This window comes from Caretta caretta, chromosome 3, assembly GCF_965140235.1.
Source record: "Caretta caretta isolate rCarCar2 chromosome 3, rCarCar1.hap1, whole genome shotgun sequence".
NCBI classification, from domain to species: domain Eukaryota; kingdom Metazoa; phylum Chordata; order Testudines; family Cheloniidae; genus Caretta; species Caretta caretta.
In genome coordinates, this window is record NC_134208.1 from 2,443,163 (window position 1) to 2,470,150 (window position 26,988).

At 45.1% G+C, this 26,988-nt stretch overlaps 1 protein-coding gene across 17 annotated transcripts in view; it reads right to left on the minus strand.

The window, feature by feature from the left end:
* The window catches only part of DTNB (dystrobrevin beta), a 380,746-nt gene that overhangs the window by 162,187 nt on the left and 191,571 nt on the right, over window positions 1-26,988 (minus strand). For 14 of the 17 annotated variants that reach the window (XR_007356069.2, XR_007356070.2, XR_007356076.2 and 11 more), the window contains one exon: window positions 12,079-12,156. The exons of the other annotated variants lie outside the window; for them this stretch is intronic. Coding sequence is in view for 4 of the 14 variants with exons in the window: in XM_048846097.2 (XP_048702054.2) it covers window positions 12,079-12,156 (78 nt within the window). In the remaining 10 variants the exon portion in view is untranslated. The remainder of the gene's footprint in view (window positions 1-12,078; window positions 12,157-26,988) is intronic. 17 annotated transcript variants of the gene reach the window in all.

Below are 26,988 nucleotides of genomic sequence, written 5' to 3' on the forward strand. Positions count from 1 at the left end.
CCCTGCGGGACCACACTCGATATGCCCTTCCAACTTGACTGTGAACCACTTAGAATGGTTTTCCAATCAATTATGCACCCATCTTATGGCTCCATCTAAGTTGTATTTCCCTAGCTTGTTTATGAGAAGGTCATAAGAGACAGTATCAAAAACCTTACTAAAGTCAAGATATACCACATCTACTGCTTCCCCCCTATCCACAAGGTTTGTTATTCTGTCAAAGAAAGCTATTAAGTTTGTTTGACACAATTTTTTCTTGACAAATCCATGCTATTACTTATCACCCTATTATCTTCTAGGTGTTTGCAAATTGGTTGCTTAATTATTTGCTCCATTATTTTTCTGGGTAGCGAAGTTAAGTTGACTGGTCTACAATTCCGCAGGTTGTCCTTATTTCTCTTTTTATAGATGAGCACTATATTTGATCTTTTCCAGTCCTCTGGAATCTCTCCCATCTTCCATGACTTTTTGAAGATAAGTTGAAGTATTTTTCCACTGGGAACAGATTCTACCAAAATAGATGTCAACAGCTCATACTGGACTGTCTACCTGAGTTTGTCTGTAAAGCACAGGCTCAGGGACAAGTCTACTCTCGCAAAGCCTTTGCTCAGCAAAAAACATCCTTACTGAAGTCAAATAACGTATTATATAGTGTTTGTGAAAACTACAATAGTCAATTATTTAGATAAATAAATACTGAAGTAATTTCAATGTAGCTAGGTCAGAGGTACAACAGCAACCAACTTATTTTCTCCTGGAAAGTAGAAGAGAACTACTCGCGGGGTTGTATTGTTTTGTCTGAATGACTGGTGCTGGAAATTAGGTTACAGCAGTAACCTGAGGGATTTTCCTTGGCTCTTTCATATACCTCGTCAATAAAATATATGAAGACCCTTTTAAGTTTAGTTTCTCATTCCCTGCAGGGAATATTAATTGATATATAGCTTTGGACAAGTAGGAGACTGTGATTCACTGGAGACTCTCATGTACTTCCAAAACATACTTCAACAAGAACAAAAGAAACAAATACATGACCAACTGATTTTCTGAGTGTGTCTGCATATGCATACATTACTTTACAAATGTAAAGCTAGTGTATGGAAACCCAAACTTAGCTCAAATTTGAACGATCTTTAGACTCAGGGTTTGGCTTTACAGGGGGCTTAGTCTGCTCTGAAAATGCCTCCATACACATGATCAGTTACTTAGGCCTGGTCTACACTGTGTGGGAGGGATCGATCTAAGTTACACAACTTCAGCTACGTGAATAATGTAGCTGAAGTCGACGTACTTAGATCTCCTTACTGCGGTGTCTTCTCTGCGGTTACTTGACTGCTGATGCTCCCCCGTCGACTCCGACTATGCTTCTCGCTCCGGTGGAGTTCCAGAGTCGACAGGAGAGTGCTCGGCGGTTGATTTATCGCGTCTTCACTAGATGCAATAAATCGACCCCCACTGGATTGATCGCTCTGGAGGTAAGTGTAGACATCCCCTTAGAGTGCACTAACTCTGGATTTATAATGGGCTCTGAAGTTCTCTTTCAAAGTGTACTAAACCTGATGCAAATTGAGTTAGTGTTGTCTGTTGTTTGTGTGCATGAAGTGCTGCCAGGCACTATTTTTGCAGTCCTCCAATTACTATCTCACAAACAGGGACATCACTCGAAGAAGAAGGGGAAGTTACTCACCTTGTGCAGTAACTGAGGTTCTTTGAGATGTGTGTCCTTGTGGGTGCTCCACTACCCAGCCTCCTCCCCTCTACTTCAGAGTTCTCACAAGGTCCTCTGTGATAGAGAAGGAACGGTGGGGGCGTTGGTTGCATAGCACTAGTTAACCACCATGATGGCATGAGATGGGGTCAGCGCACGTGGGGCCCAACCGGACACTGCTGTCGAAATTCTCCAACTAGAAGAGCAGGGGCGCACAATCTCCTGAAGTGGAACACCCACAGGGACATCGCTTGAAGAAGAACTGTCTGTTTACCTTTGAGACCGCAAGTTGACCAGATGACCCTTCTCCTGTTTAAAGCCTGGCACAGTGCCATTTACACCTAGATTCCAGTAGATCAGCATTACGGTAATATACTCCACCAGCCTTTAGAACATGCCTTAAGCAGCCGCTTGGAGCCATGCTGAGACCCTATATCTCATTGCCATCTGGGAGAAAGGGGTGACAACAACGGGTCATACTGAAAGGTGAACTGTCAGAGTGGATAGATGTTATTAGTGGAGTTCCTCAGGGATTGGTTTTGAGACCAATCTGATCGAACATTTTCATTACTGACCTTGGCACAAAAAGTAAGAATGTGCTAATAAAATTTGCAGATGACACAAAGTTGGGAGGTATTGCCAATATGGAGGAGGACCGGAATATCATACAAGAAGATCTGGATAATCTTGTAAACTGGAGTAAATGGGATGTAATTTAATAGTGCAATGAGAAATGGGATGTAATTTAATAGTGCAAAATCAAGCATTTAGGGACTAATGACAAGAATTTTTGCTATAAGCTGGGGCCTTAGCGGTTGGAAGCAACAGAGGAGGAGAAAGACCTGGGTGCACTGGTTGATCACAGGATGACTAGGAGCCGTCAACGTGATGTGGCCATGAAAAAGGCTACTGCAGTCCTAGGATGCATAAGGTGAGATATTTCCAGTAGAGACTGGGAAGTATTAGCACCGTTATACAAGGCACTTGTGAGACCTCATCTGGAATACTGTGCGTAATTCTGATCTCCCATGTTTAAGAAAGATGAATTCAAACTGGAACAGACGCAGAGAAGGGCTATTAGGATGATCCGAGAAATGGAAAACCTACCTTCTGAGAAGAGACTCAAAGAGCTTGGCTTGTTTAACCTAACCAAATGAAGGCTGAGGGGAGATATTATTGCTCTCTATAAATACATCAGAGGCATAAATGCCGGGGAGGGAGAGGAGTTATTTAAGTTGTTGGCAGATGTGAACTATGAGTCTTTCCCAGTCTTCAGCTCCCACCTCTCTCCCTCAGCCCACACCGTTCCCCTTCATTGGTTAACCATCTGCTGCTCACATTTTTGAAATGGCAGCTGGACCTGCTGGGCAATCAGCTTCTGTCTCATGCTGAAGTCCTGATCATAGACTGTTTACAAGCCTATGCCATGGAAGGCACATATCCATCTACCTATTTTCCTTTTCCTACCACTCAACTGTCCTGCCCAGTGAACACCCACCCTCCTGCCCCAAACAATAGCGAGAAGCAGGGCACAGCCACAACCTCTGAGAACATAAGAGCCTCTACACCCCAACCTGCCTCCCGCAGCATATTCAAATAATGAAAATATTCAGTGGTGTGAAATTCAACAGTTTATTGAGAAAGTGGTTACAAGAAAAAAAATGTGGTTAGTATTCTCCATTTCCATGAGGTAGATATGGGTATTGCATGCTGCAAAGATACTAAGATTACAGCTTCCTGCTGAGGTATATATGCCTTATAACAGGCATTTGTATAGGAATATATGTTTACCCTAGGGATAGCACAGTGTACAACTCTTAATGGCTTCTGATCGGTGTACACAGAAAAAGACCAAGTTAAGGCTTTGAACAGTCACTGCAGAACCCCACCTATTTTTCTCTGCAATTTCAGCAGGTCTGCAGGGGACATAAAGCAGAATCTTAGACTGAGAAATTGCTTGATTTTGATCTGAACATTATGTGGGATAGCTGTGCAGTCATTTGCTCCCCGAGATAGCTTACAATTCCCATGAAGAACTTCTGGCAGAGAGGGAGGGAGGGACCATCTTGATGAGTAACTTCACACCTTGTTTCTCTGGTCTGCCCTTTGCCTTTCTAATTAAGGCCATTCTCTGCCTCCTGGTCACCCACCTCAGTGTAACATTATCAACACAGAGGGGGGGGAGGGATAGCTCAGTAGTTTGAGCACTGGCCTGTGAGGGTTGTGAGTTCAATCCTTGAGGGGGCCATTTAGGGATCTGGGGCAAAAATTGGGGATTGGTCCTGTTTTGAGCAGGGGGTTGGACTAGATGACCTCCTGAGGTCCCTTCCAACCCTGATATTCTATGATTCTATGATTACAATCCATCTTGCCCCCAGATACCCTCTGGTAACCCTTCTGAGACCATATAACCATGTCCAAGGCACAGCTTAAACCGCAAAGCCAAACCGGGACCATAATCCCCAAAACCTCACAGCCTTCAATGCACATCTACAAACCCCAAAATCCAAAGCTAGATTCCCTGCACACACTCCTTACCACCTCTGAGGTTCTTCTAAACCTGGGAAGAATCTCAGGGAGCGCAAACATGAAATACATGTTAAAAATGCTATCACTGCCTCTCTGGACTATGAAGAATAACCCCTTGTTTTCTCTTCCTACTCCTGCAGCCACAGTGCCTGTAGTGGCCAGATCCTCAAAGACAGGGCCTTTATCAAGGTCTGAGCAGCTTGCTAAGCTGAGGGAGAAGAACTGGAAAATCAGGGAAGAAATGTTTGCAGACCTCACTGCAGACTTCCCCCAAAACTTGAAAACAATAGCAAGCTGAAAGAAAAGGAGTACTTGTGGCACCTTAGAGACTAACCAATTTATTTGAGCATGAGCTTTCGTGAGCTACAGCTCACTTCATCAGATGTATACCGTGGAAACTGCAGCAGACTTTATATACACACAGAGAATATGAAACAATACCTCCTCCCACCCCACTGTCCTGCTGGTAATAGCTTATCTAAAGTGATCAACAGGTGGGCCATTTCCAGCACAAATCCAGGTTTTCTCACCCTCCACCCCCCCCACACAAATTCACTCTCCTGCTGGTGCTAGCCCATCCAAAGTGACAACTCTTTACATAATCAAGTCGGGCTATTTCCTGCATAGATCCAGGTTTTCTCACATCCCCCCCACCCCCATACACACACAAACTCACTCTCCTGCTGGTCATAGCTCATCTAAACTGACCACTCTCCAAGTTTAAATCCAAGTTAAACCAGAACATCTGGGGGGGGGGTAGGAAAAAACAAGAGGAAACAGGCTACCTTGCATAATGACTTAGCCACTCCCAGTCTCTATTTAAGCCTAAATTAATAGTATCCAATTTGCAAATGAATTCCAATTCAGCAGTTTCTCGCTGGAGTCTGGATTTGAAGTTTTTTTGTTTTAAGATAGCGACCTTCATGTCTGTGATTGCGTGACCAGAGAGATTGAAGTGTTCTCCGACTGGTTTATGAATGTTATAATTCTTGACATCTGATTTGTGTCCATTTATTCTTTTACGTAGAGACTGTCCAGTTTGACCAATGTACATGGCAGAGGGGCATTGCTGGCACATGATGGCATATATCACATTGGTGGATGTGCAGGTGAACGAGCCTCTGATAGTGTGGCTGATGTTATTAGGCCCTGTGATGGTGTCCCCTGAATAGATATGTGGGCACAATTGGCAACGGGCTTTGTTGCAAGGATAAGTTCCTGGGTTAGTGGTTCTGTTGTGTGGTATGTGGTTGTTGGTGAGTATTTGCTTCAGGTTGCGGGGCTGTCTGTAGGCAAGGACTGGCCTGTCTCCCAAGACTTGTGAGAGTGTTGGGTCATCCTTTAGGATAGGTTGTAGATCCTTAATAATGCGTTGGAGGGGTTTTAGTTGGGGGCTGAAGGTGACCGCTAGTGGCGTTCTGTTATTTTCTTTGTTAGGCCTGTCCTGTAGTAGGTAACTTCTGGGAACTCTTCTGGCTCTATCAATCTGTTTCTTTACTTCTGCAGGTGGGTATTGTAGTTGTAAGAAAGCTTGACAGAGATCTTGTAGGTGTTTGTCTCTGTCTGAGGGGTTGGAGCAAATGCGGTTGTATCGCAGAGCTTGGCTGTAGACGATGGATCGTGTGGTGTGGTCAGGGTGAAAGCTGGAGGCATGCAGGTAGGAATAGCGGTCAGTAGGTTTCCGGTATAGGGTGGTGTTTATGTGGCCATTGTTTATTAGCACTGTAGTGTCCAGGAAGTGGATCTCTTGTGTGGACTGGACCAGGCTGAGGTTGGTGGTGGGATGGAAATTGTTGAAATCATGGTGGAATTCCTCAAGGGCTTCTTTTCCATGGGTCCAGATGATGAAGATGTCATCAATATAGCGCAAGTAGAGTAGGGGCTTTAGGGGACGAGAGCTGAGGAAGCGTTGTTCTAAATCAGCCATAAAAATGTTGGCATACTGTGGGGCCATGCGGGTACCCATAGCAGTGCCGCTGATCTGAAGATATACATTGTCCCCAAATGTGAAATAGTTATGGGTAAGGACAAAGTCACAAAGTTCAGCCACCAGGTTAGCCGTGACATTATCGGGGATAGTGTTCTTGACGGCTTGTAGTCCATCTTTGTGTGGAATGTTGGTGTAGAGGGCTTCTACATCCATAGTAGCCAGGATGGTGTTATCAGGAAGATCACCGATGGATTGAAGTTTCCTCAGGAAGTCAGTGGTGTCTCGAAGGTAGCTGGGAGTGCTGGTAGCGTAGGGCCTGAGGAGGGAGTCTACATAGCCAGACAATCCTGCTGTCAGGGTGCCAATGCCTGAGATGATGGGGCGCCCAGGATTTCCAGGTTTATGGATCTTGGGTAGTAGATAGAATATCCCAGGTCGGGGTTCCAGGGGTGTGTCTGTGCGGATTTGATCTTGTGCTTTTTCAGGAAGTTTCTTGAGCAAATGCTGTAGTTGCTTTTGGTAACTCTCAGTGGGATCATAGGGTAATGGCTTGTAGAAACTCGTGTTGGAGAGCTGCCGAGCAGCCTCTTGTTCATATTCCGACCTATTCATGATGACAACAGCACCTCCTTTGTCAGCCTTTTTGATTATGATGTCAGAGTTGTTTCTGAGGCTGTGGATGGCATTGCGTTCCGCATGGCTGAGGTTATGGGGCAAGTGATGCTGCTTTTCCACAATTTCAGCCCGTGCACGTCGGCGGAAGCACTCTATGTAGAAGTCCAGTCTGCTGTTTCGACCTTCAGGAGGAGTCCATCTAGAATCCCTCTTTCTGTAGTGTTGGCAGGGAGACCTCTGTGGATTAGTATGTTGTTCAGAGGTATTTTGGAAATATTCCTTGAGACGGAGACGTCGAAAATAGGATTCTAGGTCACCACAGAACTGTATCATGTTCGTGGGGGTGGAGGGGCAGAAGGAGAGGCCCCGAGATAGAACAGCTGCTTCTGCTGGGCTGAGAGTATAGTTGGATAGGTTAACAATATTGCTAGGTGGGGTGAGGGAACCATTGCTGTGGCCCCTTGTAGCATGTAGTAGTTTAGAAAGTTTAGTGTCCTTTTTCTTTTGTAGAGAAGCAAAGTGTGCGTTGTAAATGGCTTGTCTAGTTTTAGTAAAATCCAGCCACGAGGAAGTTTGTGTGGAAGGTTGGTTCTGCCCCTCTGCCATGTACATTGGTCAAACTGGACAGTCTCTACGTAAAAGAATAAATGGACACAAATCAGATGTCAAGAATTATAACATTCATAAACCAGTCGGAGAACACTTCAATCTCTCTGGTCACGCACTCACAGACATGAAGGTCGCTATCTTAAAACAAAAAAACTTCAAATCCAGACTCCAGCGAGAAACTGCTGAATTGGAATTCATTTGCAAATTGGATACTATTAATTTAGGCTTAAATAGAGACTGGGAGTGGCTAAGTCATTATGCAAGGTAGCCTGTTTCCTCTTGTTTTTTCCTACCCCCCCCCCCAGATGTTCTGGTTTAACTTGGATTTAAACTTGGAGAGTGGTCAGTTTAGATGAGCTATGACCAGCAGGAGAGTGAGTTTGTGTGTGTATGGGGGTGGGGGGGATGTGAGAAAACCTGGATCTATGCAGGAAATAGCCCGACTTGATTATGTAAAGAGTTGTCACTTTGGATGGGCTAGCACCAGCAGGAGAGTGAATTTGTGTGGGGGGGTGGAGGGTGAGAAAACCTGGATTTGTGCTGGAAATGGCCCACCTGTTGATCACTTTAGATAAGCTATTACCAGCAGGACAGTGGGGTGGGAGGAGGTATTGTTTCATATTCTCTGTGTGTATATAAAGTCTGCTGCAGTTTCCACGGTATACATCTGATGAAGTGAGCTGTAGCTCACGAAAGCTCATGCTCAAATAAATTGGTTAGTCTCTAAGGTGCCACAAGTACTCCTTTTCTTTTTGCGAATACAGACTAACACGGCTGTTCCTCTGAAACCTGTCAATAGCAAGCTGGAGATTGGATCTGAGAGACACCAGAGAAAGTGTTGCAGTGGCCAGAGACAGCGTGGCCATGGCAAAAGTCACCATAGATAAAGACAGGGAGATGCAGTAGCAACTCCTGGAGGTCACATAGACTCAGAATGCTCCGTTGCAGCACACAGACATTCCAGTGCCCTCAACCAGGACCCAGCCATGTTCTGCAACCCCTGAACAATACAGAATACTGAGAACATCAGCGTATGTTCCCCCAATGAAACCTTACAGTTGTGCTCCCAGTTACCATTCCTCTCCCCAGCTGAAGCTCAGGGCAACAAAAACAATTGTCCCGAGAGCCCAGCTCTTTCATGCCATGTAACACATCTGGTACTTTGAGGCTTGACATCAGAAGGCAGAAGAACAAGAAGAGACAGAGGCAAGGCGTATATTCACCTGTGAATTGGAGCCTGCCTTCCACTGCACTGTGTCACTTTAAAGCAGTGTTTCATTATTAAACACTGCTTTAAATATTTCATTATTAATCATAATTAAAGATTTTATTTTTGGTTGTTACATAAATTGTTTTTAATAATAAAAATCATTAAAATTAATTCAAAAAGACTTGGCAATGCATGTGTGACAAAGTAGGAATTTTCTGTAAAGTTTTTATGATTCCTCTGTGAGCCTTAGTTTCCCTCTGCACTTTGCATTGCTAAGTGGGCACAAAATGCATTGCATTGCTAAGTGGGTGCAAAAGGTTAAAAAGCTGTTCTTGGGGAAGAGCGGGAAACATAAGGTATTGTCTTACATTATTGATTGGGATGGAATGAAAGGGTCATTAAGCACTGACTGAAACTGACCCATATTGATGGAGGGTCCGCAAAGACAATGGGAGATGTAAGGACTGAACAACGGACACTTATACATGGGAAACTCCAGCAGGCAGGACACGTGAACTCAGCATGAAAGATGTCATGTGGCTGGCATAAAAGTTGGCTTTTGGGAGAGAGACAGCAGTTCTCACTTGGGATTGCCAAAGAGAGAGGGAGAGAGAGCCAAAAATGGATTCCAGCGTAGCTGTGAGGAGAGCTTGCTTGGCCAGAATGAACTACACCTTAACATTGATTTCTCTGCGACTTCCAGAGCTGTGTTCCAGTTGATTGATAAATCCTGCTCTGTTTTGAAAAGGCTGCCTGGTAACACTGAATATCCTTGTGGAGGTACATTGGTCCCTGGACTGCCTGGGCAGAGCTCACCGTGCAAAGCAGGATTACTGGAGCCCAGGGGCTCAGTCTCAGAGGCATTGAGGCTGGGTCCTACCCTAAAGAAAGAGTTGGGCCCCTTGGGGGTCTGGCATACTGAAGTGGTTCCTCCAGGGCACTGTTTAAAAGCTGGGGCATGCTGTGGATCTGTGGCAGCATGGTACACAGAAAAAACCTAAATTTTGCATGTCATAGATTTTTCTAAAAGTATAAACCACAGACATGATAAAATAAGGAGTGTCATAATGTGCCACTTCCACCACCCATAAAAGACTCCAACGCTCACAATCCACTCTCCCCACTACTCTCTGGGATAATAGCTGGATGTACAGCTGAACCTTTTCAGGCCTGAGACTCAAAGTAAGAGCAATATACATCCCTGACAGTATTGCCATGGCTGTTTCCATTTTCAACTGGCTGCTTAAACCGCTGAGCAAGTCCCCGTCACTCAGCCTCCCATCGACTGTTAAGGCTTTCTCCTTTACTCTCACAGCTATTTTGCAAAATACATGTAGCTATAATCCTAGGCAAATTAGCCCATAAAGAGAGCCACCTTCTTTTCAGATTGCCGAATACACACTCCACTGTTATTCTGCAACTACCGAGGCACTAGTTAAACAGTTCCTTTCTTCTGTCCAAGTGGTCTGTGAATTGCTTCATTAGCCAGGGAAGCAGAGAATAAACTGGGTCTCCCAGGATAACCAGAGCATTCTCCACACCATTAATGTTCATAGTGATCTGGGGGGAAAAGTCTCCTTTATTCTTTAAAGTAAACAGAGCAGCATTCTGAAAGATACTAGCATTGTGGACCTTTCCAGACCACCCTGCATTTACGTTTGTGAACATGTCATGGTGGTCAACCAGGCCTAGGAGCAACCATGTAGAAATACTCCTTTCTGTTCATAAACTCTGAGCCCTGATGTGGGGGCCAAATGATAGGGACATGGGTCCCATCAATTACCCCAACCCAGTTTGGGAACCCCATGTATGCAATGCCATCAAAAATCTCCTGAGCATCACCAAGCTTTAAAACCCAGTACAACGATACCTTATGCGTGACATCACACACTTGCCTCACAATGGACCCACCAGCCGGTCTTCCTATGCCAAATTGGCTGGCTACAGACTGGTAGCATTTGGGGGTGGTTGGCTTCTAGATGGCAATGGTGACACGCTTCTCAATGGGTATGGGGCACTGCATGCTGGGATGCTGTTGCTGCGGCTCCAGGGCTAGTTCAGCACTGATCTCGAAAAGGTTGTCTTCACCATTGTGATGGGGTTCACTCACCACTGTGGCACCTCCTGCTGGCTGTCCTGGGGATTAGCTCTGTTCACCAGTGCGCCCTCTTCTGGTGATGTCCAGCTGCCGTCACTTCTGCTTCAGGACCCACATCACTCCAACAACTGCAGCGTCCTCTGCAGGACACAGCCATTCGGCTGTGCCGTACTCTGTGCTCCCCCACTTCCAGTATCGCAGTCCACTGTCCAGCCACTTCCCTCAGTGGCTACTTCAGCCAATTGGCCACTTCCTCAGTGGCAAGGCGGGGGATGGGAGGGGAGAAACCCAGGCCCATCTACTACTCCGGCCCAGGGACTCTGTAGATGGCTGCCACTTGCTGCGTCCCCTCCAACTCTTCAGTAGATCTCCCCGAGACATTTCCCCGTGGCCTCAGCACCCACTTTGTCCTTCCTTCAAGGCCTCAGCCTGCAGATCCCTGCAGCCCACCAGGAGCTGCCTTTAACTCCCGCAGTCTCTGCCTGTAGCACTGTTCTGTCCAGGGTGCTTGCTGCCTTCAGCCTACAAGGTAGCCAGTCCTCCTCCCTCAAAGTCCAGGGAGTGACTGAAGTGGCTCTGCTCTGCAGTCCTTCTTTTATGGATCAACCTGGCCCTTCTCTAATTGGCTGCCTTTTGTGCAGCCTCCCTAGGGCTCTAATAACCCTTTATAGGCCAGTATGGGGCAGATGCCCCATCATCACATCCCCAAAATTCTGTCACCAAATTCTGCTGATCATTCCAGGTCTGCAGAAAGATCTTCTCTCATCCACTGGTGCTGATTTCCCAAGCCCAAGAACCGTGCTGTGAACTGCTCCAAGAAGAGTTTGTGAAGCAGCAGTTGCGCGGTGTCATCCTCGTCTTCCTCGTCCTCTTCCTCTGCTGCGGCTGGAGGAGCCGCTGCTACAGCCCCATCATCTCCTGGGTAGTGCACAGCTGCCCTGTGTGCACACTATTAGTACAGCTTCCATATTGCGCCCTAACCCCTGTGCGTCACACCATATGAACTAAGCACCCCATGTAGATCAGGCCTCAGGAATTTCAAAAGAAACTATGCAACTGGTTTCTACTTTGTGTGAAGAACTGGCATTAACAAAGGCAACAAAACAGCAAGACCGGTCTTCCTGAATGGCTTTGGAGGAAATATCCTCTATAAAACTTTAGCATTTCTGTAGTAAAAATTACTCAGTACAAGAAAATAGCTCTTTAAAGAGATCAAAAAGCAGCAGCGGCAATCAAGCCTTGTTTTATGAACCTCAGACACACTCGGTGCAGCTGCAGTAGCATTTGAAACAAGTCAGAACACTAACAGTGACGCATAATTCATTCTATTTCTACCTCTTGTAAAGATGTAAACAGTAAATTTAGTGAGGTATAGATACCTTTTCGTCGGAGTGGGTGCTCCGGAGGACATATGGGTAACCATGGTGTCATTCATGTTTGTCAGAGGTCGAGGAGGACTAAAATAGAAATAACGTATTCCATGTTAATGATTAAAAACCAGCAGTAAATACAGATAAAGGTGAACACAAAACTATTATTCTATGTAACAACATTAGGTCAAAGGTACCAACTAATTCAAATACCTAAGTAACAGGAGTACCTACGTAGGCAGGGGTGTTGTGTTCAGATTGCCTTAAAGAGTTCCTGTGTCAGGTTAAAATGCGGGTAAAAATCGGTTATTTAAATGCACAGTGACTGTTGTTCTTCAATATGCTGTGCACATATACATTCCACAGCAGGTGTCTGTGCACCCCATGCACTTGAGTCAGATATCTGCCTGCAGTACAACCAGGAAGCACATGTGCTCCTGCTCTTCTCATGCTCTCAGGCAAGGGCATAAAAGAGGTGTGGTCACCACTTCCCTCATTGTTCCTTCGCACTGACATATGTACTGTTCAATGTAGCAGGAAAGCTGGGAGGGTTGTAGAATGTGTGTATGTGCAATGTAAAATGTATGTTGAAGAACCACAGTTACTGTATGGGTAAGTAACTTTTTTTTTTAAACTCTCAGTGATTGTGCCAGCAGGTGACTCCTCAGCAGTTCCCTTGTAGGTGGAGGGACTTTGAATCATCTGAACAGAGACTGTAACACCAACTTGCCAAAGTTGCATCATTACGAGAGGCCTGACTGATGGTATAGTAAGCAGAACAAGTATGTACAGGTGACCATGTCACTTCCTTGCAGATATCAGCTACTGGAGCATTGCTCCAAGAACATGAAATATTTCTTCAGCTTTAGAAGAATGGAGCTTTGGGGGGAAAACACTGGAAAATGAATAGTTTGCTTCAGACAATGGTTATGCTTTAGGCATAAACTTAGGGTGTGGTCTAAGGGAAACCTTGCTTTTATAGAAAACCACAAAAGGAGGACCGTTCAGAAGGACTTGAAGTTCTGAAACCATCCTAGAAGAAGCAATCACCACCAGAAAAGCCATCTTCATAGACAATAACAATAGTGAGGTTATAGCCATAAGCTCAAAGAGAGGTCCTATGAGTTTGGAGAGGGCTAGATTGAGATCCCATACAGGTACAGGATCAGAAACAGGAGGGTAAACGTTGACTAGACCTTTCAAGAATTGGAAACAAGAGGGTGAGAGAAAACGGAAAACCCATCACTGGTGAATGTAGCACAGAAATGGAAACCCCGTGAACTCTCACGGAACTAATCAAAAAATCTGATGATTTCAGGGGAAACAAGTAGTCCAGCACATCTGCAACTGCCGTAAGATGGGGTGATATGTGTTGAGATTGCACCCAGATCAAAAATCTCTTCCAGTTTGTGGAGTATGTTGCTCTTAGTCTAGTGGATTATTTTCTGCTATTCACCAACATGTCTGAACCCCACAGGAGCACAATTTCTCATGGGAATTCAACCAGAAATGATCTATGCTGTAAGGTGGAGACACTGGAGGTTGGGATGTAGAATCTTGCTTTGGTTCTTAGATAGAAGATACTCGACTAGTGGTAAAGTTACCGGTGACCAGACAGAAAGTTGATGTAGGTCCATGAACCAATAGTTTCTTGGCCACATTGATGCAACAAGGATTAATATTGGTTGTTCTCTTTTCAGCTTCTTGAGTACCTTCAGAATCAGAGGAACTCAGCCAGACATAGGAGATGAATGGACCATGGAAAAAGAAAGGCATCTGTGATGGAACCCAGACTGTGGCCTGCCCTGGAGCAAAATATTATGCACTTGTTATTCAGGTTGGTTGCAAACAAGCCTATTGCTTGGTACCCCCCAGTGGTGGAAGATCTGAAGCAAAATATCCTTCCTGACTGACCATTCATGAAAGCCTTCAGGGAAACATTGAGACAAATGCACAAATTCCAGTTGAGGCTATTTTGCACCTCCCTGCTTGTTTAGATAGAACAAGACAGTGGTGTTGTATGTAAGAACTTGTACCACCTGTTTCCCGACCCTAGACAAACATTTTGCAGATCCAAAGAATAGCTTGGAGCTCTAACACATTTATGTGGAGGTGAAACTTCCTGAGGTGACCAAAGAGGTTATGTCTGTAGTTGACTGAGATGGGCTCCCCAAACTTTGGTAGACAACTTTCCAGAATCATAGCTGGTTCTGGAGACAAAAATGGCACTTCTTTGGGCACACTGTTCGGGGTTCTAGCACCAGCTGAGAGACTGAAACACTGATGCAGGTACACAAAGCTGCATGTCCAAGGGGTGCCTGAAAGGATGATATACCAAATGGAGCCATTCCTGTAGACAGTGAAGGTGAAGTCTGGCATGCAGAGTTATGTACGTGCATGAGGTCACATGGTCTGGAGCTGAAGGCAGGCATGTCATTGAGTTGGACTTGAGACTTTCTGAGAGATTGAAACCTTCCCTGAAAGGAGAGCCATAGTGGTCATGCTGTTGAGTTCTGCTCCTATGAGTTGTGTTGGTTGTAACTCTGATTTGTCCGAATTTAGTTTCAGATCCAGATGGGAGAATAGCTGTTTGATGACTAGGATACTGTTTTGGTCCTGGTCACTTGATGCTCCACGAACTAGCGGATCATTTGGGTAAGGAAAATTTGAATGCTCAAATGGCAGAGGTGGGATGCTACTGCTGCTATGTATTAGGCAAAGACCCTTGGGGCAGATGACAGTCTGAAGAGAAGCACTGTGTACTAGTAATAGTTAGAACCTGCTATGAATCGAACTTCCTATGGCAAGGATGTATCACCACATGGAAGTATGTGTCTTGTAAACAGAGGTACCATACAAATTTCCCATCTCCAGGGAAGGGATAATAGAAGCAAGCAGACCATCCTGCAATTGCTTTCTTAGATCTAGAATGGGGCAAGGCCACCAGATTTCTTGGGAGCAGGAAGTAATGGGAATAGAAGCCATTTCTTCTGTGTTAGTAAGGACCTTCTTTCCTCACTTCCAATTCTAGAGATCATAGTTCTTGAAGTAATAGTCTTGTGAGAAGTGTCCCTGAAAGGGACAAGGAAGGTGGGTTGGGAAAAGGGAGGAAGTTCATGGGGTAACATATCCCTCCTTTAATGTGCTGAGCACCCAGTTGTCTGATGTGATGCTTTCCCAAGCACAGTGAAAGAGGAACAGGTATCATCCAAATGGAGGAGGTATAGTTCGTGTGCTGTCCTTGACCAAGAAGTCAAAAAGATTGCTTGGAAGTTGCAGCTGTCTGGTGAGAAGGGACTCCTGCTGACGAAGATGGTTGGAGACATCAAGGAGGTCTTCACTTTCTCTTAGAAGCATACTGTGAGTGACCTCTGTGGGAAAGAGGGTGTGGAGTAAGATTATGGACTGAACTGTTTCCTCTTGTTAACCAAAGTATAAACTCCTATTGAATGAAGTATTGCACAAGAGTCCTTCAATGTGCGCATAGTGTCAACTGTTTTAGTAGAACACAGTGTAGAACCCTCAAAAGGTAAGATTTCTATGGTGTTCTGCAGCTCCCTTGGAATGCCAGAAGCCTGTAGTGAAGAATAATGCTGCGTAGAGATTACAGTGATCACACAATGCAAGGACATAGCAGCAGCATCTATTGCTGCCTTGAGGTATGAATGAGCTGTAAGATATCCCTCTGAAACCAAAACTAAAAACTGTTCTTCATATTCCTCTGGCAATTTGTCAGCAAATTTAGAAATGGCAGAGAAATTAGCAAAGTTATATTTTGACAAAAGAACCTGATAATTAGCAACTCTCATTTGAAGAGTGGCAGTGGAATAAACCGTTTAGCCGTATAAATCAGTCTCTTATATTTCTTATCTTTGGGAGTGGCCTTAATATGGGATTGATGGGACCTCTTGTTAAGCCACCAAAGAATCAGGAACTAGATGGGTAAAGAAACAGTCAAAATCTTATTGAGGGACTTGGTATCGTCTGTCCACTTGCTTGGCTGGAGTCTGCCAGAGAGTTTTCACTGACTCCAGTAAGGCTTCACTGACAGGAAGCACAACACTTCCTGGGGCAGGAGTCTGTAATATTTAGGAAAGTATCTGGATTCTCTTGCACAAATTCCACCTGCACCCCTAGAGAACTGGTCACCACCTCATGAGGTCCTGAAAAAACTTTGAAGTCCTCTAGGAGGCGGAGGGGAGACAAGAATGGCATTCTTACTGTTAGTCCAGAGCAATCCCATTATTCCAAAACTTCTGGTTAAAAGAAACTTACTTGTGTTCCCCCAACAAAGGACACAGTTGTGGTCATCTGCTATAGAGCAGCAAGAAAAGGGAAGAAAGAAAAAAATTCCTGAATCAAATATCAAGGCTATCTAAGCAGAAGAATTCTATTCTCACAGGGAATTTTAACTATCCACGTATATACTGGGTAACCCGTGGGTATATATTGGGTAACATATCCAAACAAGTACACTCAAAAAAATTTCTAACTTCTAGAACTAGAAGTCACTTAATGATTCAGAAAATACAGAGTCAAACCAGAGAAGCAGCCACCTTGAATTTCCTTCTTACTTATCAGAAGAAAATAATTTAGGAAATGAACTTGTAAGCTCTTCAGAGCAGGGACCATGCCCTTCTATGTATTTGTGCACCACCTAGCACTGTGAGGTCATAAGAATGATTTGCATTCTAAACAGATTTGCAGAGACAGCGATAAACATTTCACAGAATGAAGCAGTATATAGGTACTTTAGAGAGATTTCAGAAAGCCAATTTTTAGCAATCATAAAATCATAGAATACTGGGGTTGGAAGGGACCTCAGGAGGTCATCTAGTCCAACCCGCTCCTCAAAGCAGGACCAATCCCCAACTAAATCATCCCAGCCAGGGCTTTGTCAAGCCTGACCTTAAAAACTTCTAAGGAAGGAGATTCCACCACCTCTCTAGGTAACGCATTCCAGTGTTTCACCACCCTCCTAGTGAAAAAGTTTTTCCTAATATCCAACCTAAACCTCCCCCACTGCATCTACCTCTCCTCCCAGTTTAGTGTCATCTGCAAACTTGCTGAGGGTGCAATCCACACCATCCTCCAGATCATTAATGAAGATATCGAAGAAAACCAGCCTGAGGACCGACCCTGGGGGCACTCCACTTGATACCGGCTGCCAACTAGACATGGAGCCATTGATCACTACGCGTCCAGGACCTCCCCCTATCGCCATGAGTTTTCAATAGCTCTGCAATCACATCCACCAACTCCTTTGGTCCCACGGGCTTGTGCTCATCCAGCTTCTCTAAATAGTCCTGAACCACTTCTGTCTTCACAGAGCGCTGGTCACCTCATCCCCATGCTGTGCTGTCCAGTGCAGCAGTCTGGGAGCTGACCTTGTTCGTGAAGACAGAAGCAAAAAAAAGTATTGAGTACATTAGCTTTTTCCACATCCTCTGACACTAGGTTGCCCCCCTCATTCAGTAAGGGGCCCACACTTTCCTTGACTTTCTTCTTGTTGCTAACATACCTGAAGAAACCCTTCTTGTTACTCTTAACATCTCTTGCTAGCTGCACCTCCAGGTGTGATTTGGCCTTCCTGATTTCACTCCTGCATGCCTGAGCAATATTTTTATACTCTTCCCTGGTCATTTGTCCAATCTTCCGCTTCTTGGAAGCTTCTTTTTTGTGTTTAAGATCAGCAAGGATTTCACTGTTAAGCCAAGCTGGTCACCTGCCATATTTACTATTCTCTCTACACATTGGGATGGTTTGTCCCTGTAACCTCAATAAGGATTCTTTAAAATACAGCCAGATCTCCTGGACTCCTTTCCCTCGCATGTTATTTTCCCAGGGGATCCTGCCCATCAGTTCCCTGAGGTTGTCAAAGTCTGCTTTTCTGAAGTCCAGGGTCTGTATTCTGCTGCTCCCCTTTATTCCCTGTGTCAGGATCCTGAACTCGACCATCTCATGGTCACTGCCTCCCAGGTTTCCATCCACTTTTGCTTCCCCTACTAATTCTTCCCGGTTTGTGAGCAGCAGGTCAAGAAGAGCTCTGCCCCTAGTTGGTTCCTCCAGCACTTGCACTAGGAAATTGTCCCCTACACTTTCCAAAAACTTCCTGGATTATCTGTGCACCGCTGTATTGCTCTCCCAGCAGATATCAGGGTGATTGAAGTCTCCCATAAGAACCAGAGCCTGCGATCTAGTAACTTCCATTAGTTGCCAAAAGAAAGCCTCGTCCACCTCATCCCCCTGGTCCGGTGGTATATAGTAGACTCCCAGCACGACATCACCCTTGTTGCTCACACTTCTAAACTTAATCCAGAGACTCAGGTTTTTCTGCAGTTTCATACCGGAGCTCTGAGCAGTCATACTGCTCCCTTACATACAGTGCAACTCCCCCACCTTTTCTGCCCTGCCTGTCCTTCCTGAACAGCTTATATCCATCCATGACAGTACTCCAGTCATGTGAGTTATCCCACCAAGTCTCTGTTATTCCAATCACATCATAATTCCTTGACTTTGCCAGGACTTCCAGTTCTCCCTGCTTGTTTCCCAGGCTTCGTGCATTTGTGATAGGCACTTGAGATAACCCGCTGATCGCCCCTCTTTCTCAGTATGAGGCAGGAGCCCTCCCCTTTCACGCGCTCCTGCTCTTGCTTCCTCCCAGTATCCCACTTCCCCACTTACCTCAGGGCTTTGGTCTCTTTCCCCCGGTGAACCTAGTTTAAAGCCCTCCTCACTAGGTTAGCCAGCCTGCTTGCGAAGATGCTTTTCCCTCTCTTCGTTAGGTGGAGCCCGTCTCTGCCTAGCACTCCTCCTTCTTGGTACACCATCCCATGGTCAAAGAATCCAAAGCCTTCTCTCCGACACCACCTGCGTAGCCATTCTTTGACTTCCACGGTTCGACCATCTCTACCCAGGCCTTTTCTTTCCACGGGGAGGATGGACGAGAAGACCACTTGCGCCTCAAACTCCTTTATCCTTCTTCCCAGAGCCACGTAATCTGCAGTGATCCGCTCAAGGTCATTCTTGGCAGTATCATTGGTGCCCACGTGGAGAAGCAGGAAGGTGTAACGATCCGAGGGCCTGACAAGTCTCGGCAGTCTCTCCGTCACATTGCGAATCTTAGCTCCTGGCAAGCAGCAGACTTCTCGGTTTTCCCGGTTGGGGCGGCAGATAAATGACTCAGTCCCCCTGAGGAGAGAGTCCCCGACCACCACCACCCGCCTCTTTCTCTTGGGAGCGGTGGTCGTGGAACCCCCAACCCTAGGACAGTGCATCTCATGCCTTCCAATCGGTGGAGTCTCCTTCTGCTCTCTTCCCTCAGAGGTATCATCTGGTCCACTCTCCGCATTAGTACCTGTGGAGAGAACATGAAAATGGTTACTTACCTGTATCAGCGTTGCTGGTACATGGACGTTCCTCTTTTTCCTTCTGGAGGTCACATGATGCCAAATTTTTTCACCGTCCTCCTGTCCCTGATGTGCAGCCTGCTCTGAATCTTCAGAACCTTGTGCCCATAGAAGCATATCGTGATGTCTGTCCAGGAAATCTTCAGTTTCTCTTATGCAACGCACGGTCGATACCTGTTGCTCCAGACCTTGAACCTTCTCTTCCAATATGGAGACCAGCTTGCACTTTGTACAGACATGGCTTATGGCTTTTCTCTGAACCCTCTTTAATTTATCATCCTCCTCCTTGAATTGTGGACACCAGAACTGGACGTAGGATTCCAGCAGTAGCCACCCCAGTGCCACATACAGAGGTAAAATAACCTCTTTACTCCTACTCAAGATTCCCCTGTTTATCCATCCAAGGATCATATTAGCCCTTATGGCCACAGCATTGCACTTGAATCTCACATTTAGCTGATTATCCATGACCAACTCCAAAACCTTTTAGGAGTCACTGCTTCCCAGAATATAGTCTCCTATACTCTAAATATGGCCTAAATTCTTTGTTCCCAGATGTATACATTTAAATTGGGCATGATTAAAATACATCTTGTTTGCTTGCACCCAGTTTACCAAGCAATCCAGAATGCTCTGAATCAGTGACCTGTCCTCTTCATTATTTATCACTCCCACAATGTGCATGTCATCTTCAAACTTGATCAGTAATTGATGTTTTGTTTTCTTCCAGGTCATTAGTAAAAATGTTACATAGTGTAGGGCCAAGAACCAATCCCTATGGGACCGTTTGATGATGATTCCCCATTTACAATTACACTTTGAGACTTAAAAAGAAAAGGAGTACTTGTGGCACCTTAGAGACTAACAAATTTATTAGAGTATAAGCTTTCGTGAGCTACAGCTCACGACATCGGATGTAGCTCACAAAAGCTTATGCTCTAATAAATTTGTTAGTCTCTAAGGTGCCACAAGTACTCCTTTTCTTTTTATGGATACAGACCAACCCGGCTGCTACTCTGAAACCTGTCATTTTGAGACCTGTCAGTTAGCCAGCTTTTAATCCATTTAATGTGTGCTCTGTTAATTCTATATCTTTCTAGTATTTTTAATCAAAATGTCATTCCGTACCAATTCAAATAGCTTACAGAAGTCAAAGAATATTACATCTACACTATTACCTACATCAACCTACTTGTAAGGAGTCGTCAGTGGAGGGATGCAAGGAGTGGGTGATGTGGCCAAAGCAAAGAACCAAGTAAATTATCTGTGGAGCAACATCTTGAATGCATACAATTGGGGCAATATCACATCTGTCAAGGCCAGAGAAGAGGATGCTGTAGTAGTTGAAATGTGAGATGATGAGGGCCTGGGAGGGAAGTTTAGCTGTGTACATGGAGAGAAAAGGCTGTGTCTTAGAGATACACAGAAAGAATCAGCAAGATTTAGACACAGCCTGGATGTGAGGATCTAAAGAGAAGGCCATGTCAAAGATGACACCCATATTAAAGGCCTGAGTGACAGGAAGGACAGTAGCGTTGTCCACCACGACAGAGAAAGCAAGGATAGAGGAAGGTTTGGGGGCATAGATTAAGAACTCTGTTTTGGCCACATGGAGCTTAAGCTGACAGCTGGTCATCCACAATGCAATATTAGAGTGACACATCAAGATCTTAATTGAGAGTTCACAAAAGGAGATTTTGAGTGGATAGGTAGATCTGCAAGTTGTCGTCATAGAGATGATAGTTGAATGTGGGTATGTGAATGAATGAGAGGTTTCAGAATAACAGCCGTGTTAGTCTGTATTCGCAAAAAGAAAAGGAGTACTTGTGGCACCTTAGAGACTAACCAATTTATTTAAGCATAAGCTTTCGTGAGCTACAGCTCACTTCATCGGATGCATACTGTGGGAAGTGTAGAAAACCTGGATTTCTGCTGGAAATGGCCCAACTTGATTATCATACACATTGTAAGGAGAGTGATCACTTTAGATAAGCTATTACCAGCAGGAGAGTGGGGTAGGAGGAGGTATTTTTTCATGCTTTGTGTGTATATAAAAAGATCTTCTACACTTTCCACAGTATGCATCCGATGAAGTGAGCTGTAGTTCACGAAAGCTCATGCTCAAATAAATTGGTTAGTCTCTAAGGTGCCACAAGTACTCCTTTGAATGAATGAGATAACCCAGGGACAAGGTGTAGAGGGAAAAGGGGTAGGACGGTTTTCCTGCAGTATTTTTCTGTACTGTGTAATAACTGATCTCTCTTTCCTTCTCTTCCCCATCCAACCCTACCAATTTTCTGCTATGCTGTGTTATCTTCTTCCTTCATCCCAGTTTCTAACCTCTCTGCTTGCTCCCTGTATCATTCCTTTCCTCTCAAGTTCACCATTCCCAATGCCTCTGCAGTCTTCCCATCTTCATTTTCTCAGACACACACCCTCCTTTCTCATTCATAAGAAAAGCCACACATGTCTATAAAAAACTCTCTTTCCCCACAAAATCTCTCACTTGCATACCCATACTCTCTTCTGCCACTCCTCAAAGTCAGGCAGAGTTTCCTTCTGCCACCACCCACACTAAAACTCTAACATACACAATAGCTATGCACGGGGTCAGTGGCGGGTGCTGATATTAAACAAAACAAAAACATAGAAATTAGGGCTGTTGATTAATCGCAGTTAACCATGCGATTAACTAAAAAAATTAATCGCGATTAATCACAGTTTAAATTGCACTGTTAAAGAACAGAATACCAACTGAAATTTATTAAATATTTCGGATGTTCTTCTACATTTCCATATATATTGTATTCTGTGTTGTCACTGAAATCAAAGTGTATATTATTTTTTATTACAAATATTTGCACTGTAAAAATGATAAACACAAGAAATAGTATTTTTCAATTCACCTCACACAAGTACTATAGTGCAACCTCTGTCATGAAAGTGCAACTTACAGATGTAGATTTTTTTTATTACATAACTGCACTCAAAAAAAAAAAGCAAAACTTTAGAGCCTGCAAGTCCATTCAGTCCTACTTCTTATTCAGCCAATTGCTCAGACAAACAAGTTTGTTTACATTTGCAGGAGATAATGCTGTCCTCTTATTTACAATGTCACCTGAAAGTGAGAACAGGCATTTGCATGGGACTTTCATAGCCGGCACGGCAAGATATTCATGTGCCAGATATGCTAAACATTCATATGCCCTCTTCCCGCTTCGGTCACCATTCCAGAGGACATGCTTCCATGCTGATGATGCTCACTAAAAAATTAATGGGTTAATTACATTTGTGACTGAACTCCTTGGGGGGGAATTGTATGTCTCCTGCTCTGCTTTACCCGAATTCTGCCATCTATTTCATGTTATAGTAGTCTTGGATGATGACCCATGTTGTTCATTTTAAGAACACTTCCACTGCAGATTTGACAAAACGCAAAGAAGATACCCATGTGAGATTTCTAAAGATTGCTACAGCACTCGACCCAAGGCTTAAGAATCTGAAGTGCCTTCCAAAATCTGTGAGGGAAGAGGTGTGGAGCATGCTTTCAGATGTCTGAAAAGAGCAAACACTCCAATGCGGAAACTACAGAACCTGAACCACAAAAAAAGAAAATCAACCTTCTGCTTGTGGCATCTGACTCAGATGATGAAATTTAAACCATGTGTTGGTCCGCTCTGCTTTGGATTGTTATCAAGCCGAACCCATCATCAGCATGGACGCATGTGCCCTGAAATGGTGGTTGAAGCATGAAGGGACATATGAATCTTTAGCCCATCTGGCATGTAAATATCTTGCAATGCCAGCTACAACAGTGCCATGCGAACGCCTGTTTTCCCTTTCAGATGACATTGTAATCAAGAAGCGGGCAGCATTATCTCCTGCAAATGTAAACAAACTTGTTTGTCTGAGCGACTGGCTGAATAAGAAGTAGGACTGAGTGGACTTGCAGGCTCTAAAATTTTACATGGTTTTATTTTTGAATGCGGGTTTTTTTGTACATAATTCTACATTTATATCACAGAATATCAGGGTTGGAAGGGAGGTCATCTAGTCCAACCCCCTGCTCAAAGCAGGACCAATCCCCAACTAAATCATCCCAGCCAGGGCTTTGTCAAGCCTGAACTTAAAAACCTCTAAGGAAGGAGATTCCACCACCTCCCTAGGTAACGCATTCCAGTGCTTCACCACCCTCCTAGTGAAACAGTTTTTTCCTAATATCCAACCTAAACCTCCCCCACTGCAACTTGAGTCCATTACTCCTTCTTCTGTCATCTGCTACCACTGAGAACAGCCTAGCTCCATCCTCTTTGGAACCCCCTTTCAGGTAGTTGAAAGCAGCTATCAAATTCCCCCTCATTCTTCTCTTCTGCAGACTAAATATAACTCTACCCTGATATAACGTGGTCCGATATAATGCGAATTTGGATATAACACGATAAAGCAGCACTCTTGGGGGCGGGGCTGCGTGCTCCGGCAGATCAGCGCATCAGCGTGTCTGGCTCCCACACGCTGCTCTGAGCAGCATGTTAAGGGTGCCGGGCCGGGGCCGAGGGGTTGGATAATGGGGCCATGGTGGGAAGGGGAACAGGGGTCGATTCAGACGTGCAGGGGCAGCGCGGCGAGGCTGCAGCGGGGCTCCACCAGGCTGCGGCGACCCGGGGGCGGCTCATGGCTGGAAGTTCATGCCGCAGCCCGGGTGCCTGCAGCCAGAAGGAGCGGGTCCATGCTGCAGCCCCGGCCCTGGCCCCGAGCCTCCTGCGCCCTGACCAGGGGGTGCTGCATGCTCTGCTGTGCAGGGCGGTTTTGCCGCCGCTGCTAAAGCCACTTTGCTCAGCTCCTGCCTCCCTCCTGTGCCCCCGCCCAAGACCCTCAGTCCCTACTAACAAAAATGATTTAGTTCGCAAGTTTACAAATATTTTTATCCTAAAGGAATAAAAATATCTTTCCTAGTTAAATTTCAAAGCACATTATTTCTTTGTACACTCTAATCCTTCTACCCTGATCTAACACGATTTCACCTATAAGGCGGTAAGATTTTTTTGGCTCCTGGGGACCGCGTTATATCGGGGTAGAGGTGTAATCCCAGTTCCCTCAGCCTCTCCTTATGAGGAGAGGCTGAGGGAACTGGGATTGTTTAGTCTGCAGAAGAGAAGAATGAGGGGGGATTTGATAGCTGCTTTCAACTATCTGAAAGGGGGTTCCAAAAAGGATGGATCTAGACTGTTCTCAGTGGTAGCTGACGACAGAACAAGGAGTAATGGTCTGAAGTTGCAGTGGGGGAGGTTTAGGTTGAATATTAGGAAAAACTTTTTCACTAGGAGGGTGGTGAAACACTGGAATGCGTTACCTAGGGAGGTGGTGGAATCTCCTTCCTTAGAAGTTTTTAAGGTCAGGCTTGACAAAGCCCCGGCTGGGATGATTTAATTGGGGATCGGTCATGCTTTGAGCAGGGGGTTGGACTAGATGACCTCCTGAGGTCCCTTCCAACCCTGATATTCTATGATTCTATGATTCCTCATAAGTCATATACTGCAGCCCCCTAATCATTTTTGTTGCCCTCCGCTGGACTCTCTTCAATTTTTCCACATCCTTTTTGTAGTGTAGGGCCCAAAACGGGACACACTACTCCAGATGAGGCCTCACCAATGCCGAATAGAGGGGAACGATCACGTCCCTCGATCTGCTGGCTATGCCCCTACTTATACAGCCCAAAATGCCGTTAGCCTTCTGGGCAACAAGGGCACACTGCTGACTCATACCCAGCTTCTCATCCACTGTGACCCCTAGGTCCTTTTCTGCAGAACTGCTGCCTCACCATTCGGTCCCTAGTCTGTAGCAGTGCATGGGATTCTTCCATCCTAAGTGCAGGACTCTGCACTTGTCCTTGTAGAACCTCATCAGATTTCTTTTGGTCCAATCCTCTAATTTGTCTAGGTCCCTCTGTATCCTATTCCTACCCTCCAACATATCTACCACTTCTCACAGTTTCATGTCATCTTCAGACTTGCTGAGGGTGCAATCCACGCCATCCTCCAGATCATTAATGAACATATTGAAGAAAACTGGCCCCAGGACTGACACTTGGGGCACTCCGCTTGATACCGGCTGTAAGTTCAACTTTCATGACAAAGAGATTGCACTACAGTACTTGTTATTAGTTGAATTGAAAATACTATTTCTTTTGGGTTTTTTTACAGTTGCCCCTCTGCCATGTACATTGGTCAAACTGGACAGTCTCTACGTAAAAGAATAAATGGACACACATCAGACATCAAGAATTATAACATTCAAAAACCAGTCGGAGAACTCTTCAATCTCTTTGGTCACTCGATTACAGACCTCAAAGTTGCAATTCTTCAACAAAAAAACTTCAAAAACAGACTCCAACGAGAGACTGCTGAATTGGAATTAATTTGCAAACTGGATACAATTAACTTAGGCTTGAATAGAGACTGGGAGCGGATGGGTCATTACACAAAGTAAACTATTTCCCCATGTTTATTTCCTCCCCCCATTCCTCAGACGTTCTTGTCAACTGCTGGAAATGGCCCACCTTGATTATCACTACAAAAGGTCCCCCGCTCCCGTTCTCCTGCTGGTAATAGCTCACCTTAAGTGATCACTCTCCTTACAGTGTGTATGGTAACACCCATTGTTTCATGTTCTCTATGTATATAAATCTCCCCACTGTATTTTCCACTGAATGCATCCGATGAAGTGAGCTATAGCTCATGAAAGCTTATGCTCAAATAAATTGGTTAGTCTCCAAGGAGCCACTAGTCCTCCTTTTCTTTTTGCGAATACAGACTAACACGGCTGCTACTCTGAAACCTATTCACTTATGTGTAAGCTACACCATCAGTTTTATCTCCTCTGACTTTAGCCCTAAATATTACATTATTTAATAAGGAGTGCATGGTTTTGTGTGTGCTTCAGTCAACTGTGTGTTCAATACAAGGAAACCACACTGAAGTTTTGCACATTCTTATTGTTTCTCTATGCTGGGGCTTCTCAGAACTTAAAGAACTAGATAGCCACAGTAGGAACATAAGGATTATGCCAGCCATCTGTAAAGGATAAAAAAGTCAGGAAGAATATACCTTTTCTATCTTTTCTTCTGGGGATGTGAGACAGCGAATCTGCCCCACACTGGCCCTGACAGGGTTGAAACACAGCCCGGAGGGCTGCAGGGAAACAGCCAATTAGGGCAGTGGCTGCAGCCAATTAGAGCAGTCGCTGGACCAGCCACTCAGGGCCCAGCCAGCCCATATAAAAGGAAGCTGTAGGCCAGAGCAAGGCAGTCTGCTGTAGGAAGCCCAAGGAAGGGGACTGGTTTCCTAGAGGGCTGCAGAGACTAGCACCGTGAACAGGGGGAGGGGGAGGAGCCAGGAGCCGAAGGTGCGGGGAAGTGGCCCAGGGAATTGAGACAGACTGGTGGAGAAAGAAAGGAGGGACAGCAGGAAGCTGTTGTTTACAGGGTCTCTGGGATGGGCACAGAGTAGTGGGT